The following is a 20868-nucleotide window of genomic DNA, read 5'->3' as shown; positions in this document are numbered from 1 at the left end:
ATAAATATAACACAAGGTAAAATATGCCACGGTTATTAAGAAAGAAAAACAAATAGACTGCTGTGTTTCACAGTATGGTAAAGATTGGGAAAGACTTCAAAAAGGAGGTTGCTTTAGAAAGGCCTGGAAGCACGGGTAGTATTTTTATCCATTTTTTGGCATTAAAATTTCCTTTTTAAAAATTATGTAGTTAATATTATAGCTAGTCTTTAGTTTTATCCCATCAATAGTAATGCAAGAGTGATTCCTTAATAACATATTAAGACTTATTATGTCTCTAAGGGCTTTACACATTTTAACTTATGTACTGAGGCATAGGGTGGGTAAGTAACTTACCCAAGGTTCTAAAGTAAGGGGAAGATTTGTGATGTGAACCTTGGGAAGTTAGCTTTAGAGTCCACTCTCTTAAATACAGTGTTATGTCTGTAAAAAAAAAATCACAAAAATTTAAAAGCAATATAAATATCAAAATTAGGGGCTTGCTTAAGTTACAGTATATTTAAAAATGGAGTACTGGCCCTAGCCAGTTTTGCCCAGTGGATAGAGCATTGGCCTGTGGACCAAAGGGTCCCTGGTTCGATTCACGTCAAGGGCACATACCTTGGTTGCAGGCTCCTCCTGGGCCCAGGCCTTGGTCAAGGCTTGTGCAGGAGGCAACCAGTTGATGTGTTTCTCTCACATCGATGTTTCTCTCTCTCTTTCCTTCTCTCTTCTACTCTCCCTAAAAATCAATGAGAAAATGTCCTTGGGTGAGAATTAACAACAACAACAAAAAAGAGTACTGTACAGCTATTAGAAGTGACAGATATATATCAGTACAGAAAAATTTTCCCAATGTATTGAGAAAAGAGGTTACAATATATGTAATATAGCACTCTATCAGAAATATGTATAAGTTATGATAGCAAAAACACTGAAAGGACACTTATGGAATTTCTGGGTTATGGGTTTATGGGAGACGTATTTCTTCTTTTGTTTTTCATTATTTCCAGATTTTTGAAGTGAATGTGTGTGTATTGGTAATCAGGAAAATATATTAAAAGTAGCAATACACATTCTTTTAAAGAATAGAAAATATGTTTGGCTCAGTGGATAGAGTGTCGGCCTGTGGACTGAAAGGTCCCAGGTTCGATTCCAGTCAAGGGCATGCACCTTAGTTGCAGGCACATCCCCAGTGGGGGGAGTGCAAGAGGCAGCTGATTGATGATGTTTCTCTCTCATCAATGTTTCTAACTCTCTATCCCTCTCCCTTCCTCTCTGTAAAAGATCAATAAAATATATTTTAAAAAAAGTATAGAAAATACAGAAAGAAAGAATAAAATAGCAATAATCCCACTACCTAAAGTCATCTCATCATTTTTTTAGTGTAATTCCTTTATTCTTTACTAGTGGCCGGTGCACGAAATTCGTGCACAGGTAGGGTCCCTCAGCCTGGCCGGCAATTAGGGTTGATTTGTGGGGCAACCCGTGGGGTGATTGGGGCCTCTGCTCACACCCGCCTTGGCTTGTCTGGCATCACCTGCTCACCAGCCCCACCCCTCTCCGCCACTGCTGCTACTGGTTGCCTCCCTCTATGGGGCAACCGGCAGAGCGATTGGGGGCTCCCCCGCTTGCACCCGCTTTGGCTGGCCTGTGGGCTGGGGGCAGCTCCTGTGTTGAGCATCTGCCCCCTGGTGGTCAGTGCACATCACAGCAACCGGCCATTCGGTTGGTCGTTCTGCTGTTCGGTTGATTTGCATATTAGGGTTTTATATAGATAGATATGTAGGTCTTTTTAAAAAACATATTTTTATTTATTTCAAAGAGGAAGGGAGAGGGAGTGAGAGATAGAAACATCAGCGATGAGAGAGAATAATTGATTGGCTGCTTCCTGCACACCCCACACTGGGGTTTGAGCTCACAGCCCTGGGCATATGCCCTGACCAAAAATCAAACCCATGATCTTTTGGTTCATGGATCAATGCTCAACCGCTGAGGCATGCCAACTGGGCATATAGGTCTTTTTTAATAGTTATGTAACTATAGTTTTATATAGCCTGGTCTTTTCACCTAATCATATATAATAACCTCTTTTTTATATTGTTCTAAGTTCTATGTATACATATTTTTAATAGTTACTTAAAGGGATATACTTAATTCCTATTTTGAGACATTTAAGTTGTTTTGAAGATTTTGCCTTTATATATAAAGTTCAATGAATATCTTTGTACATAATTGTTTTCTCCATTTCAAGTTATTTCTTTAGGATAGATTCTTAGAAATGTAGTTAATGGCTAGATTTAGACAGATATTTAGGGACTGCAGGGAGGAAGAGGGACAAACACTTTCAGGATTGATGCTGATTATATACCCACCTAGAGGCCCATAATACCAATTTGTCACACTAGTGTAGATACCAAGAGATCGCTGGGTTAAGGTGCTAATGTAATGTTTAAGTTTAATAGAGTACAGAGATGAATAGGAGATTGGTTTTACTGTGTTACCTGTAATCTTTCCTAATTCTCTGAAATAAAAGTCACCTCTGCTTTTGGTGCTTTCATTGAATAACAGTAGCACATTGATTATGCTCCTTACTTGTATTTGCTTTATATTTGTATTTGTGTATACAAGTAGTCCCTTGAAGGCAAGTCTCTTGTTTTCACCTCATCTAGTACAGTCAGTGTCTTAACTGTAGCATATATTACAGGTTTATTAGAAAAAAGAAAGGAAAAAGCAGTATCTAACAACCTTTTGAGGTGTCAAATCACTCTCTAAAGTAATATTACTGTTCTGAAAGATGTTTTAGAAAGCTGGTAACACAGCTTAGAGTAGACTATAGAAATGAGAAATGGACCTGAATTATTCATATAATTTTCTTTTTTTTTTTTTTTGAGTGTGTTCCTACTCCTTTTGTAGAGGTTGTATTACTTGGATGTAAAACTTGGCAAAGGTTGACTGCTACCCTGGGAAAATGTAAGGTAGCAGAAGGTACTCTTTAAAAAAAAAAAATATATATATATATATATACACACACACACACACACACACACACACACATACATACATATAGATTGATTTCAGAGAGAGAGAGAGGGAGAGTTAGAAACATCAGGGATGAGAGAGAATCATTGATTGGCTGTCACTTGTACACCCCATACTGGGGATTGAGCCCACAACCTGGGCATATGCCCTTGACCAGAATCGAACCCGTACCCTTCAGCCTGCAGGCTGATGCTCTATACACTGAGCCAAATTGGTCAGGTTGGTACTCTTTTTTGATTGCTCAGTTTCTTTGTCCAGTTTGGTACAGCTAAGAAGAGGTAACATAGCTTTGTTTTACTTCTGTCTACTTCTTTACTTCTTTTATTTGGGTGGGTGTTCAAGAAGCTTGTAGGTTGAGAGTTTTTAATTTCTTAATGTTCTGTATTGTCAGTAGGCTTACACTATTTATTGTTGGCTTTCCCTAGGTTGGATTTTGATGATGATGGAGAAGGCAACAGTAAATTTTTGAGGTAAGATTTTAAAAAACTTTCTCTAGATTACTGATGTTAAAAATTAGTTCATGATCTTTATATTTCTGACTTGTGTTCTTTTTATCTTTACGCCTAGGGAGAATGCTTCATCCTAGAATTAAGTTTTTTATTATATTGTATCCCATAAAATGTTCAAGCATTCTTTTAATAGCTGCAGAGGAAGGAGCTCTTTGAGGGGATGGCAGAGAATTTACAAGATCATCTGTGTTAGTTATCTATTGCTGTGTGCATGGCTTAAAAACAGTAATTATTTCTCAGAATTCTGTAGATTGGCTAGGTGGATAGTTATTCTGTTGATCTTTCCTAGACTCAAAATACTGTGTTCAGCTGGCTGGTCAGCTGGGAACTCGACTCAGCTGACATAGCTGGATATCTCTTTCTTTGTGGTCTTTTATTCTTTTTTTTTTTTTTTTCATTAGTAGCTGTTTATTGATAAACGGTTTGATATAAATTTATTTCAGATCTTCAGAATTTGCCCAAATGGATCACAAGCATTACAAATTTTTCTTTTTCCCTTAAAAAAAAGGATAGGGGGCAGGTTGGGAGTACTAGCAGTAGTGACATCTGAGAATAAATCAACCAAAAAAATTTAGCTTGGTCTTTTATTCTTAAGGAGGCCAGTAGATCAGGCTGAGTTTCTTTACATAGTGATGGCTATAATCCAGAGGGTAAGTCCTTATCCTTTGCATTGTAGGATTTATTATACCTTATGATAACTAAATGCTTATTAAGCCTATGCTCTGTTTTGACTTTTGTAATTTCCATTGGCCAAAGCAAATCATATGTCTACATCTGAGTCAATGCGGGGGGGCCCTACACAGGGGCGTAGATACTAGGGGCCGTAATTTGTTGGTGGGTCGTTCTTTGAAACTGATTCACTTCTCCTATAGAACAGGAATTGGAATTTTTATGTTTAATTATTGACTCTGTTGAAGCACTGAAAATGGACTTTTCAGTATATTGATGGAGTTCTTTCAGAGATGGGAAATATTTATTCTTGTGGAGATCAATTACTTGACTTTGTTTTTAAGTAAGGAAAACAGTAAGAGTCAAAGAAGGGAGGATAATCTTGACTGCAACCTGCCTTTTTCTTTTCTTCTTTTAATTTTTTTATTATTTGATAAACATCTGATCAATGTTTAATGGGTAGTATTACACTAAAAAAACCCTAAGGCCTAGTGTACATTGACACTATCAATATTTTTACAATTAAACATTACTACATTTCCAAAAATGCTAATTTTATTTATTTTTAATTTAATTTATTAGGGTGACAATAAAATTATATAGGTTTCAAGTATACAATTCTGTAATACATCATCTGCATATTGTATTGTGTTTTCACCACCTCAAGTGAAGTCTCTTTCCATCACCATTTATCGTCCTTTTACCCTCTTCTACTCTCCAACCCCCTTCCCCTCTGGTAATCACCATATTGTTGTCTGAATCTATGAGTATTTTATTTTCTTTGCTTAATCCCGTCACCTTTTTCATTCAGCCTCCAACTGCTTTCCCCTCTGACAACTGTCAGTCTGTTCTCAGTAAGAAAATGCTAATTATATTTAGCCAGGTATTCCCTATCTACACTGCAGGAGGTCAGAAAAAGTAGTGTTAAATGATATTGATGTCTAGGCAATTCCTTGCTCTTATTGGAACAAGTGAGTTTTATCTTCTTCCTTCATTTTATTAAACCTGCCAAGGGAAAGCTAATGACATACATTCTTTCCCAGGGCCCACACACCCTCTGGTGGAGATGATAAGTAACCAAATTCCCACACACTGATGTCCTAATGTTAACTTGTCAAAGGTAACTCCACATTTTGTTTTACTATCAGCAGCTTCTTGGTCTTCGTAAAGATGAACAGAGCCTGTGGCCTTAAGCATTTATTGCCAGATGATATCATATTTGCTGAATATCCCTTAGAAAATGGCTTAACCTTTTATCAGTAATCTATAAAATCAGTATCCAGGTATTACTCTGTGTACAAGTTTGTGAATCATCAGCGATCCTGTGCATCTGAGGAGATTAGATCAAATAAACATATGCCACATACTCACTGAGGCATGGCTTGACTTGGCATGAAATCTAGCCTCTTTGCTATTTTCATTATATCAGATTGAGTGGTTTCCATCATGTCTTCATAGAACAGTGTTCTTCCTTATCGCTAAACTTCTACACTCACAGTACCTAACCTCTTACCGTGATTTAGACAATCCAGGCATTTCACATACTGTTCATTTCTCAGGAGGGCATTCTTAGCCCTCTTCATCCATATTCTACCCTCTTTTCTTTAAAAAAAAAAAAAAGAAAGAAAGAAAAAAGAAAGAAAAAAAGATTTTTAATTGATTTTTAGAGAGGAAGAGTGAGGAATTGAGAGAGAGAAACATTGATCAGCTGCTTCCTGCATGCCCCCCCAGAGATCAAGCTGGCAACCTGGGCATGTGTCCTGACTGGGAATGGAACTGGCAACCTTTTGCTGCATGTGGGACAGTGCCCAACCAACTGAACCACACTAGCCAAGGCTGCCTGCCTTTTTTCTTTTCCAAAGTTGAAAATACTGGGCTGGAGAAAAGTAGGTTAATAATAATGCAAGAATAACTTCTGTGTTTCATGTACTCACATCTGTAAACCTGCTTTTGCCCACCTCTATATGTACATGCATTCAAATTTGAGAAGCACTATTCTAGTTACTAATAACTCTGACATTGTACCTACAGTTTCAAAACCTTACATTCTTTTAAAATATATATATATTTATTGATTTTAGAGAGAGGAAGGGAGAAAGAAAGAGAGAGAGAGAGAAAACATTAGCGAATCATTGATCGGCTGCCTTCTCTAAGCCCCCCACCAGGGATTGAGCCCCGCAACCCAAGTATGTGCCCTGACCAGGAATTGAACAGGGATTTCCTGGTTCATAGGTTGATGCTCAACCACTGAGAACACTGGGCAAAACCTTGACTTTTTTTTTTTTTTATTGCTTAAAGTATTACAAAGAAAAACCTTGACATTCTTAAAAACTATTTTATAGATGTCTGGGAATATAAAGTGATGCAATCACTATGGAAAACAGTATGGAGATTCCTCAAAAAATTAAAAACAGAATTACCATATGATTCAGCAGTCCCACTTCTGGGTATATATCCAAAAAAAATTGAAAGCAGGATATTGGAGACATACTTGCACATTGATGTTCATTGCCCCATTATTCATAGTAGCCAAGAGGTGGAAGTGGCCCATATATCCATTGATAGACTAATTGATAAAGAAAATGTGGTATTTACATCCAATGGACTGCTATTCAGCCTTAAAAAAGAAGGAAGTCTTGTCGCTTACTACTACATGGGTGAACATTGAGGACATTATACTAAGTGAAATAAGCAAAATAAGACAAATACATTTGACTGTTGAACAGCTCAGCGGTTAGAGTGCCGACTGCTCATACAATAAAAAATTGTAGTATAAATCGACCCTCTGAACATGTGGATTCCTAGTTGTGGATTGAAAATAACAATTGACCCTTGAACAATGCAGGAGCAAACTGCATGGATCCACTTAACTGCGTATACGGGGAGCCACCAGTTCAAACTTGCATTGTTCAAGGGTCAGCTGTACTCTCTGATTCTACTTATATGAGGTATCTAACGTAGTCAAAATCAGAAAAACAAAGTAAAATGAGGGTTGCCAGGAACTGGTGGTGGTATGGAGGGTCGAAATGGAAAGATGGTGTTCAGTGGATATAATTTCAGATTTGAAAGATGAAAAAGTTCTAGAGATCTTTTGCTCAACAGTGTGAATATAATTAGCATTACTGAACTGTACACTTAAAACTGGTTAAATGGTAGTTTTATATTATATATTTTTGCCATAATTAAAAAAACACACAACATAAAAACAACTATCCTTAACCTTAGAGTGGTGCTGACAGGGAAGTCAGCTATACCCTGAAGATACTATCTTTTTTTTTTTTTTTGGAGTGCCTGATAAGGATAAAGGAGACATCAGAAACTTGAGCACTTGTAATGGGTTTTTAAAGTTCTATGGGACATTGTTATTATCTCTATGGATTTTTGGTGTTTTTCCATTGGCTTTTTTCCCATTGAATATTTTTACTCCTTTCTAGTTTTCATTTCAGAGTGAAATGGACATAAGTGTAATGCTTTGAACTAATTCTTTTTTTCCTCCTTCAGGTGTGATGATGATCAGATGTCTAACGATAAGGAACGATTTGCCAGGTAATACAGTAGAACATCTTGGTCCGTGTTGTAGGACTAGGCAATGCTCAGCATACTAAGTTTTAATTTTATTTCAATGTGAGACAGTTTTTCTGTCCAGTCTCTTTTCTGTTCTGAAAGCTGACTAACTTAGTATTATAATAAATACTAGAGGCCTGGTGCACAAATTCGTGCACAGGTAGGGTCTGGCTGGCCTGCCCCAATGGGGGCCTATTGGGGCCAGGCTGGCGGGTGGGGAGGGGAGGGTTGCAGGAGGTCAGCTGGTCCCACTCCCGATTGGGATGGGAGGCTGGTTAGGGGGTGGGGCCAACCAGGGGGAGGGGCCTGGAGAAGATCCACTGAGCTGGAGCTGAGCATGGGCCCCAGGCTTCCCAGGGAGGACCGCCTCAGCAAGGAAATAGAAACGACCAGAAGACTCTTCAAACAGGCCCTGAGCTCCCTTTGGCCAGGCAGACTCAGAGCTGGTATCTGTGTGTACATGAGACATAGCCCGGCACTCGCCTTTGTCTGTTGGTCAAATCCATTGTATTGAAAAATTTGTTCCCCTTCTCTTTGGGCCCTTACAACAAATACAGGCCAATTGGAAGACATGGGCCCCAGTGGTAGAGCCAGGCCCAACTATCACCCGGAATTTAGGCCTAAGACAACTGGGTAGCAATCTCCATGGAACAGAACACACTGCTTAAGAGTCTTAATTCTCCCCTAAAATGTGCCCAGCTGCTCCTCTTTAGCCAGAATAGACTGACCTAAGGAACCAAAGACCGAGTTTCCTTTGAGGTGGGATCCACCAGGAGCCAGCTGGTGGCAAGGCCCCTCACAGGCGGCTGCCTTCTCCCCAGGTTCAGTGTGCTCTGAGCTGGTCCGTTTCTGGCGGTGCCGGGTCCTGGGCTGCTGGTTGGGCAGCAGGTCCACAGGGTTTCTCTCCGCCACCTTCCTTGCCTCCTGAGCAGTACCTGAGAGCAGTACCCTCAGGCCCAGTGTGCAAGGCAGCTGTTGCTAGAGCTGGGACTTGGAGAGCGAAGGAGCTGGCCCGTGCAGAAAGGGACCTGCAGGTGGCCAGGCTGTGTCCCCACCTTGCTTCTCAGTCTCACATGGATCGGGCCAAAGCCTGCTGCCCAAGACTGATGCCACATGGGGAGGGTCACAGCAGGGAGAGGGGCACCTGACCTGCCAGCCTTGGTGATGATCATCTTGCTGCCCAGTTGATTGAATTCGTCCCACAGAGCCTTCATTTCAAGCTGCAGGCTCACGCTGGCCACCTTTGTGTTCTTCTTTACCGGTGCCTTGGCAGTGGCCATGAAACTGGCCCCAGGGCCCTCGGGCTTGGCAGCGATGGTGGTGGTGGCCCCTGCGGCCGGTGCATCATAGTGACTGGTCGTTGTGGTCATTCTGTCATAACAGTTGCTGGGCTTTTATATATATAGATTGTTTATGTTCGAGTAACATGGCTTCACACTATGACTTCAAACTAGTGGTGTGTGTGTATATATATATATATATATATTTTTTTTTTTTTAAAATATATATTTCTTTACTAGGGGCCCGGTGCACGAAATTCGTGCACTGGGTGTGTGTGGGGAGGGGAGTGTCCCTCAGCCCAGCCTGCCCCCTCTCACATACTGGGAGCCCTCAGGCGTTGACCCCCATCACCCTCCAATAGCAGGATCGGCCCCTTGCCCAGGCCTGACGCCTCCGCCAGAGGCATAGACCCCCATCACCCTCCGATCGCCTGATCGGCCCCTTGCCCAGGCCTGATGCCTCCGCCAGAGGTGTCAGGCTTGGACAGGGGACCCTCATCTCCCCCCGATCACTGGCTCTGGCCCCCGCCCAGGCCTGAGGCCTCTGGCCCAGGAATCATGCCTGGGCAGGGGACCCCCATCTCCCTCTGATCGCTTGCTCCACCCCCCGCCCAAGCCTGATGCCTCTGACCCAGGCTTCAGGCCTGGGCAAGGGGACCATCATATCCCCCCAATCCCCGGCTCCGCCCCCCGCCCAGGCCTGAATCCTCGGCCAGAGGAGTTGACCCTCATCACCCTCCGATCACCAATCACCGGATCGGCCCCTTGACCAGGCCTGAGGCCTCCAGCAGAGGTGTCAGGCCTGGGCAGGGGACCCCCAGCTCCCCGCGGTTGCAGGCTCCGCCCCTGCCCAGGCCTAACGCCTCTGGCCTAGGTTTCCGGTCCGGGCAGCAGGGACCCGCAGCTGCAGCGGCCCCGCGATCGTGGGCTTCGCTTTAGGCCCAGGCAAGGGACCCCTAGCTCCTGGGACTGCCAGCTTCGACCGTGCCCAGCTCCCATCGCTGGCTCCACCCCTACTTCCTGCTATCACTGGCCAGGGCAGCAAAGGCGCCTGATTCTCCGATCATTGCTGGGGGGCAGGGCAAAGGCGGCCCCAGGGCCGCCTTTGCCCTGCCTCTCAGCTCTTAGTTCCCCCCTGGGTTTCCGATCACTGTCAGTGGCAGGGGGCTTCTTCCTGCTTTCCCTTTCGCCTCCCTGCTTTGTGCCTACATATGCAAATTAGCCGCCATCTTGTTGGCAGTTAACTGCCAATCTTAGTTGGCAATTAACTGCCAATCATAGCTGGCAGTTAACTGCCAATCATAGTTGGCAGTTAATTTGCATATAGCCCTGATTAGCCAATGAAAAGGGTATCGTCGTACGCCAATTACCATTTTTCTCTTTTATTAGATAGGATTGATTTCAGAGAGGAAGGTAGAAGGAGAGATAGAAACATCAATGATGAGAGAGAATCATTGATTGCCTGCCTCCCACACGTCCCCTACTGGGGATGGAGCCTGCAACCCAAGCATGTGCCCTTGGCCGGAATCGAACCTGGGACCCTTCACTCCACAGTCTGATGCTCCATCCACTGAGCCAAGCCGGCCAGGGCAAACTAGTGGTATATATTTTACAGTGTATTTTTTTTTTAATCTTCATGTGAGGACGTTTTTATTGATTTTTAGAGAGGGGGGAGGGAGAGAGAGAGAGAGAGAGAGAGAGAGAGAGAGAGAGAGAGAGAGAGAGAGAGAAACATTGATATGAGAAAGAAACATTGACCAGTTGCATCCCACATGCCCGACAGAGGATCAAACCCTTAACTTAGGTACATGCCCTGACCAGAAATTGAACCCACAACTTTTTGGTGTATGGGACAGTGCTCCAACCAACTGAGCCACCTGGCCAGGCAGTTTTTTAGTTTGTTTTTTTAAAATGCTTACCCAAGGATATTTTCTTCATTGATTTTTAGACAGAGTGGGAGGGAGGGAAAGAGAGAGGAGGGAAACATCCACATGAAAGAGATTCATTGATTGGTTGCCTCCTACTCACATCCCAATCAGGGCCCGGGATTGAACCTGCACCCAAGGTATGTGCCCTTGACCAGGAATCGAACCCGCAATCCTTTGGTCCACAGGCCAACTCTCTAAGCACTGAGAAAACTAGCCAGGGTGGCAGTTTTATTCTTTTAAAAATGAGAACAGAGAGAGATTTTGTGGTACCAGTTTTGATTGAAATAAATTTGTTTGAATTATCCACCTAGATGAAAAATACTTTGCTTTTTATTAAATCCTTTTCAGCTTATTGGTTTTATATTTAGAAAGTTTATTCTGTATATTATTAAGTACTAAATTATTTTTTTAAAATTGAGTTACAGCAACCTCAGAAAAATGGATAATTCAAAATCCAGTGCTTAACTGCACACTTAATACTTAATTTTTTGCTGATGCTGCTGGTCTGGGGACCATATTTTCAGAACAACTGATATAGAGGCTGAGAAATATCAGTCAGAGTAGTTTAAAACTTCTCTGAAGCAGTAAGATGCTATCATAGGCTTTGAATAAGAGGATGCTATAGAAAATGCATATAGGATTTTTCTATATTTGTAGTATGATAAAAGAAGCACTAATGTCAGGGAGGTAACTAGGAGGCTGTTGAAATAAGAAGGTAGCTATAAAATCATGAGGGCCAGGGATAAAGGTGGTAGCAAAAGCAATAGAAGAGGCGTAAACTTAAGAGGTTTTTGAAGAATTTGTTTATCGAAGTAGACACTTGTAAACGCTTTAGGATGTAAACTATCTCTAAAATGAAAAGTTAATCATAGATATTTAGGAAATAGTTTTTCAAGCTGTATTAGAAAGTTAAGCCATCAAAAAGTAGTGGTATATGTTCACAATCTCTTGACTGAAATTCCAAAAAGCTATGAAAACATGACTTGATGTATTTTAATCTTATTTACCCTGCTTAAGGTGAATATTTATACATTTATATATTAAAGTGGATAAGGGATTATGGATCTCTAGTAGTAGGAGGCAGTAATAATAGGAATTTGGGATATTTTAATTTTCAAACAACACAACTTATTCCTTTAAGACAGTGGTTCTCAACCTTCTGGCCCTTTAAATACAGTTCCTCATGTTGTGACCCAACCAAAAAATTATTTTTGTTGCTAGTTCATAACTGTAATGTTACTACTGTTATGAATTGTAATGTAAATATCTGATATGCAGGATGGTCTTAGGCGACCCCTGTGAAAGGGTCGTTTGACCGCCGAAGGGGTCGCGACCCACAGGTTGAGAACGGATGCTCTAAGATATGATTTGTTAAGCTAATTCACCTCATATCCTTCTTGGGAATTTAGTAGAGGGTCTTCAAAATCTGAAAATGTATGACTTTTCTTAACTTTAAAAAAATGATTTGTAGTTTAAGGAACTATAATAACCCAAATCTTTAAGCTATGTACTATCACTCAGTTCTCTTTCTCTGCTCATTAATTAGTATATATAAATTTTCACATACATAAAGTTCTCATAGTTATTTTGTTATTTGGAGTCTCTATTTTCCTGCTGGCTGTTTTATAGAAACTTTGTCATATATTGATAAAGTCATATATTGATAAAGTGTGCTTGTCATTTTAAAAAAACATATTTTTATTGATTTCAGAGAGGAGAGGAGAGGGAGAGAGAGATAGAAACATCAATGATGAGAGAGAATTATTGATTGGCTGCTTCCTGCACCCCTCCCCCCTCCACTGGGGACCGAGCCCAAAACCCAGGCATGTGCTCTTGACAGGAATTGAACTGGGGACCCTTTAGTCCGCAGCAGATGCTATATCCACTGAGCCAAACTGCTCAGGGCTGTGCTTGTCATTTTAAATAATCTGTTAACATGTCATACTTAGACATTTTATTTGGGGCTTCTTAATCTATTTGCGGGCGCGCGGGCGTGTGTGTGTGTGTGTGTGTGTGTGTGTGTGTGTGTGTGTGAATTGATTACTGATACATTGGCCTACTAACACCTTGGTGTTTTTTCAGTTGCCACCAATCCTTACAGTATTTCTGTGTAAGTAAATACACAGATTTAGCAGTAATCTTTTGTAGTCCCCTCCCAGGGAGGGAGAGTTGGTACTGGGGATCCAACAGGCTTCATTTCAAAGAAGCAGGAGAGTGGCTGAAGAGAAACTTACTACTTCAGGATCAAATCAGTGATAGGGGAAATGCCAGAAACCTAGCTCTTAGTTTGACTTACATACTTTTCCAGTAAAACCTGCTTCATTATTCTGTCTGTGAGTACATGTATGCGTGCCTCTATGTTATAGAGAAATTGTATGTGTGATCACTTATTTGACATTGTTATCATGACTTCCTCCTTGATTATTTAGATATCATTTTCTTTCCAGATTAGAACAGTGTGTGAGAACGGTATTCCCTGGTTTGGTTCTTTTTCAAGCTATATATACTTGGTTTCCATAGAGATTAATTGGCAAAATGCTTTCTGTGTTCAGATGATGTTAATTTATAGTAAATATTGGCCTTGCTTTTGTGTTGACCTTTGTCCTGTAAGTTACTTTTTCTTTATTCTAACAGATGGCTTTGTAGATTTACAGGCAAGGTTCCTATCCATATTTCCATTTTTCCTCTGTTCTCTGAATCTATTTTATTCTATTTCCTTTTTCCTTTCTTTCCTGTCTTTTCCTTCCTTTCTTCCTACCTTTTTTCTTTCTTTTTATTTATATTTTAGCTTAGTTCATTAATTCTGTTTTTAGGTCGGATGATGAGCAGAGCTCTGCGGATAAAGAGAGACTCGCCAGGTAGGAGAACAGTATCTCTTAGCATGATGAAGCAGATAATGCTGCTTTTTCTTTCCTTTTTCTTAGTCTGCTCTTTTCTTCCGCTTTCTCTTTGTATTTTTCCTTATCTGTGGCAAGAGGAGACAATATTTTTTAGAAGTTTGTGTGTAATAGGAACTTTGGCTTCCTCCATCAGAAATTGAGTGGTGAATTGAGGGACTTAGGAATTTAAAAAATTGCTATTAGTTTATAGTTTTTTCTTTTCCTCTTTATCTCAGCACTAAGTTTCAGAACAAAAAGCTTTTAGAAACATTGTAGCTGTGCCAGTTGGTGCTCTAGCAGGGACTCTTTTATCAGAAAATTAATAAATATGCCTGTGCTTGTAATTAGTTCGTGGCCTCTAGGCCTCATCCTTTATTTCACATCTCTTTGGAAAGCTCACCCTTATTTTTCCGTGTAGACTCACACCTAGATTACTGTGACACAGCAGTACAGGTGTTGCTCTGGTGATTGAATCTTTTGTGGTTTACCAGAAAATTTTCAGCAGCCTTGATGTGACTATTTAAAAGATCAACCTTCTGAAAGGAGAACCAAGATGGCGGCATAGGTTAACGCCGGAGTTTGCTGCTTTGAACAACTACTTCAAAAGTGAAACCAAAAAACGGAAGGGACATCACCCAGAACCACAGGAACGCTGGCTGAGTGGAAGTCCTACAACTAGGAGGAAAGAGAAACGCATATGGACACTCAGAGGAGGCGCAGTGCTGAAGTCAAATTCTGAGGTGCGGAGTGCGCGGAGCGGGCTGGCGGCGGAGGGCGCGGTTGTTGTTCTCAATCGGGAGGGAGTCGCAGACTCTGAGCACCAGATCCGGGCGAGTCTTTAGGGACCCAGACTCAAACGGGAGAAGCGGGACTGTCTGGCTTCGGTCAGAGCGAGGGCAGCTTTCTCTCCGAGCTTTGCAGCGGGTGCTGGGACTCAGAGAGGCAGAGCCCCTTGGGACAGGACTGAGAGCTGCCATAACTGCTCTCTCCAGCCCACCCTGTTGATCCTGTGCGACCCGCCCCGCCCAAGCCCTGCACGGAGGCATTTGCCGGATAGCCTCAGGCAAAGGCTAGATTAGCACCTCCCTAGAGGACAGAAGTTCTCTCACTGCTGACACAGCTGATTCTCATAGCCACTTGGCCTGGAGGTCAAACCCTCCCTGGAATTAGCTACAACAATCAAGATTTATCTATAAGACTGCGAACAAAGACCACTAGGGGGTGCACCAAGGAAGCATAACAAAATGCGGAGACAAAGAAACAGGACAAAATTGTCAATGGAAGAAATAGAGTTCAGAACCACACTTTTAAGGTCTCTCAAGAACTGTTTAGAAGCTGCCGATAAACTTAATGAGATCTACACGAAAACTAATAAGACCCTCGATCTTATATTGGGGAACCAACTAGAAATTAAGCACACACGGACTGAAATAACGAATATTATACAGACGCCCGACAGCAGACCAGAGGAGCGCAAGAATCAAGTCAATGATTTGAAATGCGAGGAAGCAAAAAACATCCAACCGGAAAAGCAAAATGAAAAAAGAATCCAAAAATGCGAGGATAGTGTAAGAAGCCTCTGGGACAGCTTCAAGCGTACCAACATCAGAATTATAGGGGTGCCAGAAGATGAGAGAGACCAAGATATTGAAAACCTATTTGAAGAAATAATGACAGAAAACTTCCCCCACCTGGTGAAAGAAATGGACTTACAGGTCCAAGAAGCGCGGAGAACCCCAAACAAAAGGAATCCAAAGAGGACCACACCAAGACACATCATAATTAAAATGCCAAGAGCAAAAGATAAAGAGAGAATCTTAAAAACAGCAAGAGAAAGAAACTCAGTTACCTACAAGGGAATACCCATACGACTGTCAGCTGATTTCTCAACAGAAACTTTGCAGGCCAGAAGGGAGTGGCAAGAAATATTCAAAGTGATGAATACCAAGAACCTACAACCAAGATTACTTTATCCAGCAAAGCTATCATTCAGAATTGAAGGTCAGATAAAGAGCTTCACAGATAAGGAAAAGCTAAAGGAGTTCATCACCACCAAACCAGGATTATATGAAATGCTGAAAGGTATCCTTTAAGAAGAGGAAGAGGAAGAAAAAGGTAAAGATACACATTATGAACAACAAATATGCATCTATCAACAAGTGAATCTAAGAATCAAGTGAATTAATAATCTGATGAACAGAATGAACTGTTGATTATAATAGAATCAGGGACATAGAAAGGGAATGGACTGACTATTCTTGGGGGGGAAAGGGGTGTGGGAGATGTGGGAAGAGACTGGACAAAAATCGTGCACCTATGGATGAGGACAGTGGGTGGGGAGTGAGGGCGGAGGGTGGGGCGGGAATTGGGAGGAGGGGAGTTATGGGGGGGGGGAAAGGAACAAATGTAATAATCTGAACAATAAAGATTTAATTAAAAAAAAAAAAAGTTCCCTAAAAAAAAAAAAAAAAAAAAAAAAAAAAAAAAAAATAAAAGATCAACCTTCTGGACTTCAGTGTCAGGAAACTGTCAGATAATAGGAAGATAGGCGCTTTAAGTTTGAGAGCAGAATTTCCTATTTCTTAGACAAAATAACTGTGTGGACCTCTGTGGTGAGACCTTTCCTCCTTTTTTCTGTTTTCTCGTCTCCGTGATTTGGGACACTCAGTAGGAGATAGCTTGTTGATTGCAACTCCTATTTTTACTACTTTCCCCTCCTCTTATGTCATTAACTCTTTCAGTTGGGTCACAAGCTTATTTTGCTGCCCTTTCAACTCATGCCTCCTACTAACTCTTTCACCCTTCTGAAAACTGATTTGCATGGTATGGTGGGAAGAGCATTCATTGGTATGAAGGCAGCCCTTGGAAAAGTCATCTAATTAAACTGTTTGACCTTAGTTTGCTCTTCTCATAAAAAAGAGATTTATGTTAGATTAGTTCTATTTTTTCTTTTTGTTTTGACAAAGAACTTTTGCTCAAATAGAATCCTTATGTGGTAATAGAAGTAAATAAAATAGAAGTAAATAAAGCTTCTCAGCTAGCAAAAATGCAAGATGTTGTTTGGTTCTCTCTTTGAGGCATCCCCATGGAAAACATTGAGGAACTATTGGGCTTTGCAAAAATCCAATTTGAGAGTACTGGATTATTATTTTTAATGATAATATTCTGTCTTGATTTTGAGGATGTCAGTATTAGAGATGTGATCTCCTTACACTGATGAAATACAAAATGTCTATTTATATAGGCCTTTTCATCCTCCTCCCTACTTCACTCCTACTCTCCAATTCACTTTGTCCCAAACGGGACCCCATAAAGAATCATTAGTAGATGGTATCTTACAATCAATTGAGCTCAGTGCACTGGCACCACACCAAGATAGAGAAGGGAGGACTTTGTACAAATAGAATTTCAAAACATTTTAATTCTGTCTTCTAGTGTTGAGAATGAGAGGGAAGCTTAGAATAAACATTTTATAGAGCAACAGTATCTATACTATCAATTCTTTTATCAGTTGTTGAGCAACATACTTGTATTGGAAAAAAGTAGTCATTTTATGTTTTCAACTATTAAATATTTAAGACTGGCTTGTCTTAAAACATTTTTTTGTTTTGTTCTGAGGGAGTGGTAATTTACATAGAAGATGACATTTCCAGGAAATAGAATTGCTGGTATCTGCTTATTCTCTGTCCCCTTGTTAGTTTCTATTCCATGCTTGCTCTGCATGAGAAGGTTGGCAAACCTTACTCTAACTTCTGAGACTTAAGCAGCCCTGAATCTAAATACCCCATTTCTTCAGCAGCTCAGTTGGTATTCATTTCACTCTCCGTGCTCCCAAATGTTCAGATGTGAACACCTGCATGGGACTTCTCCTCTCTTTCTGTGCAGGGAAAATCATAGTGAAATTGAACGACGGCGACGGAACAAGATGACAGCCTACATCACAGAACTGTCAGACATGGTACCCACCTGTAGTGCCCTGGCTCGGAAACCAGACAAGCTAACCATCTTACGCATGGCAGTTTCTCACATGAAGTCCTTACGAGGAACTGGCAACACATCCACTGATGGCACCTACAAGCCGTCTTTCCTCACTGATCAGGTCTCTGCGATGTACAACTCTGAGAGACTCTAGAAACTCTTGAAAAGTTTTGATCTTTTTGGGGTTGATGACCATAATCCTGAATAGAGGATGTCATAGCAGAGCTGAATCTGTAGATTTTTTAAAGGACAAGAATTCAGCTCTTAAGGAAAAATTTGGACCATTTTGATTCCTGGCTATAACATTTATTAGTGTTGGAACAGTGAGAAGTAGAGACAACTTGTGAAAACTATTTAGCAAGCTTATAAGTATTTTAGAACTTCATTCATAAATACAGCCTATGAGGTAGAAGAAGCACAGGAGAATCACCAGGAGGAGTGATGACTATGTCTGTGTAACCAGTCATCTTCCTTGGCTTTAGAAGATGGAAGACATTTATTTTTTTATACCTGAAGCAGCTTCCAGTTTTAGTGATAAAAGGAGTCTAACAGGCAGTTGTCATTGCTTAGTGATTTGCTGTTATATTTGACGCATTATGAAAAGAATTGAGAAGGCAAAAACATTTTCAGCCTTTCATGAACTCAGTCTGCATATGAGAGTGGCAGAATACATACATAAGTGAAAAAAGATAGGAAACTGCATACAGAGAAGAAATACCTTTAAAAAAAGCAATAATTAATATGGGACTAGATACAGTAGATATATACTGACGGGATTGCTGAAGTGAAGAGAAAGACCAGGCCTGAGTGAGGATGGTCAGCAAAGACTAATAAGAGTAAGGAAGCCATGTTCTATTTTGATTATTAAAATAACACAGGGTTACTGTAGAAAATTTTGGAAAATCCAGGAAGTATAAGGAAGACAGAAATTGACCTATAATGCCACTCTTACTCAAAGGATTAAAAGAAAGGAAGGAATGTGATTTGGAAGAAAGCCATAATAATTTTCCAAAAAAGATGATCTATCTGAAAGTACATACAGCGCAGATTATATATATAAGTAGATCAAAATAGTTAATCAGTTTGTTCTAATTGTGCTTATACAGATATTGATTCAGCGAACTCCAGTTATGTACCTTTTGCGGGCTAACCAGGTGCTTTGTGCTGTGAAAAATAGAAAAATGATAGGAGATTGTCACTGATGGAAATAACATGTAAATAAATAAATCATAATATAAACACAGGATCAGCTCTATAATAAAGGTGCATTAATAAGTCCTATAGAAGTGCAAATATGGAAAACAGAATAGGGGAATAATGTAGTAAATTTTGGGAATGCTGTACTGTAACTTGAGCAATGTGAGAACAAAGACTAGTAAGAATGACTGGGTTATCAAAGAAAATCAAGTAGTTTAACATGCCTTGGGAGATGGTAATAGGAAGGTAGGCTGGGAACTGGTGATGGAATATTTAGGAGTTATGTTAAAAAATTTAGATTTTAATTTTTAGGCAGTGGGGAGCCATCACTTAAGACTTGAAGGAGAGAAGGTATATTTAGAAAGGAAACAACGGTTGGAGTATGATGTCATAGAAACCAGGGGGAAATGAAATTTGAAGGATAGAATGGACAGCATTGTCAGATTCTGCAGAGAGATTGAGTAAAATGATAAAGAGCCAGGAAAGGGGACTTGGATTAGCAATTAAGAGGATGTGACTTGGCAATTAGTAACCTCCTGAAAAAATATAAATGCTATGGTTTAGAGTGAAGATTGCAGTGGAATTGTGGAATGAAAGATAAGAGATTTGAGCTAGTGAATGTAACATTATTCTTGGTATATAATCTTGGCACTGAAAAAGAGATGAGTCAGGCAAAGTTGACAGAAGATTTGTGTAGAATTAGAAAAGTTTATCATATTTATAGATCTGAGGGGCAAAAGAGAAAAAATAGGAAAATTTATAGAGAAAGATCTTAAAAAGAGACCAGAGAGGGTGAGATAAAGAACTGTTAGTGATAAGTCTCTTTATTTCCCATCTTTAGTCCTGAGGTAAAAAGGTTAAGGGTGGATAGTGACTTAGCACATTGAGGAAATATCTATTGGGGAAAAAACATCATGTCAATGAAGATAGTTACATTTAGGGTGCAAAGTTGTGGGTGTGGATGAGGCGGGAGCCAACAATTACTTATGGAGAGATACTTATGGCTGGAAGTGTCTTCTTGCCATGAATAATAATTATTATTTTCTCAGAGTTCAATATTAATTTTTATTTCTCTTTCTTGGACAGGAACTGAAACATTTGATCTTGGAGGCAGCAGATGGCTTTCTGTTTATTGTATCATGTGAGACAGGCCGGGTGGTATATGTATCTGACTCAGTGACCCCTGTTTTGAACCAGCCACAGTCTGAATGGTTTGGCAGCACACTCTATGATCAGGTGCACCCAGATGATGTGGATAAACTTCGTGAACAGCTTTCCACTTCAGAAAACGCCCTGACAGGTATGAGATACTAGATGGACATGAATGAAAATCCTTTCTTTTCTTTCTCAGAAGTGTTTTAGCTCTTAAGTTTGTTCTTTGAATTTGGCAGGGCTTCCAGAATTTTCTCCTTTAATGAATATAATCAGTTCTTTTTATTCACATGCAGAAAATATATTTTATAGCTAGCTCATCCTTAGAAACTTTCATGAGTGGCAATGCTTTTAAAAGTCTAATCTTAATATTAGTGTAAATAAAACAGTGAAAATAAAAACTCCAATAAACTTTTTTCCATTCTGAAAGAATTAAGTGATCCATATTTCTGTCTCATTTGTATGGGTAATTACCTGGTATTTTTTCTACTCCATTGTTCTTGGCTTTGTACTGGATTCTATGATAATAAATTTTTATTTTAGAGGGGAGTTATCAGCCAGGGTATAAGGTTTTGTTCTTTTTGTATTTGTACTATTTTTCTGTCTTTTTTGGTTTGATCCCTCCCCACCTCCATTTTAATGCTCTTCAGTCTTTTTGCCAGAGTTTTGCTAAAGGAAACAAGTCACATCT

General features: G+C 40.3%; 1 protein-coding gene across 2 annotated transcripts in view; it reads left to right on the top strand.

Annotated features, from left to right (window-relative positions):
• The window catches only part of ARNT (aryl hydrocarbon receptor nuclear translocator), a 61532-nt gene that overhangs the window by 14436 nt on the left and 26228 nt on the right, over nucleotides 1-20868 (top strand). The window contains exons 3-7 of one of the 2 annotated variants that reach the window (XM_059674051.1): nucleotides 3447-3491; nucleotides 7701-7745; nucleotides 13785-13829; nucleotides 17736-17949; nucleotides 20112-20325. In XM_059674051.1, the coding sequence (XP_059530034.1) occupies nucleotides 3447-3491; nucleotides 7701-7745; nucleotides 13785-13829; nucleotides 17736-17949; nucleotides 20112-20325 (563 nt within the window). Of the gene's footprint in view, nucleotides 1-3412; nucleotides 3492-7700; nucleotides 7746-13784; nucleotides 13830-17735; nucleotides 17950-20111; nucleotides 20326-20868 lie in introns of both variants that reach the window. The other variant, XM_059674052.1, reaches the window with a different exon arrangement.

This window comes from Myotis daubentonii, chromosome 18, assembly GCF_963259705.1.
Source record: "Myotis daubentonii chromosome 18, mMyoDau2.1, whole genome shotgun sequence".
Classification (NCBI taxonomy): domain Eukaryota; kingdom Metazoa; phylum Chordata; class Mammalia; order Chiroptera; family Vespertilionidae; genus Myotis; species Myotis daubentonii.
This window is presented reverse-complemented; position numbering and strand designations above follow the sequence as displayed.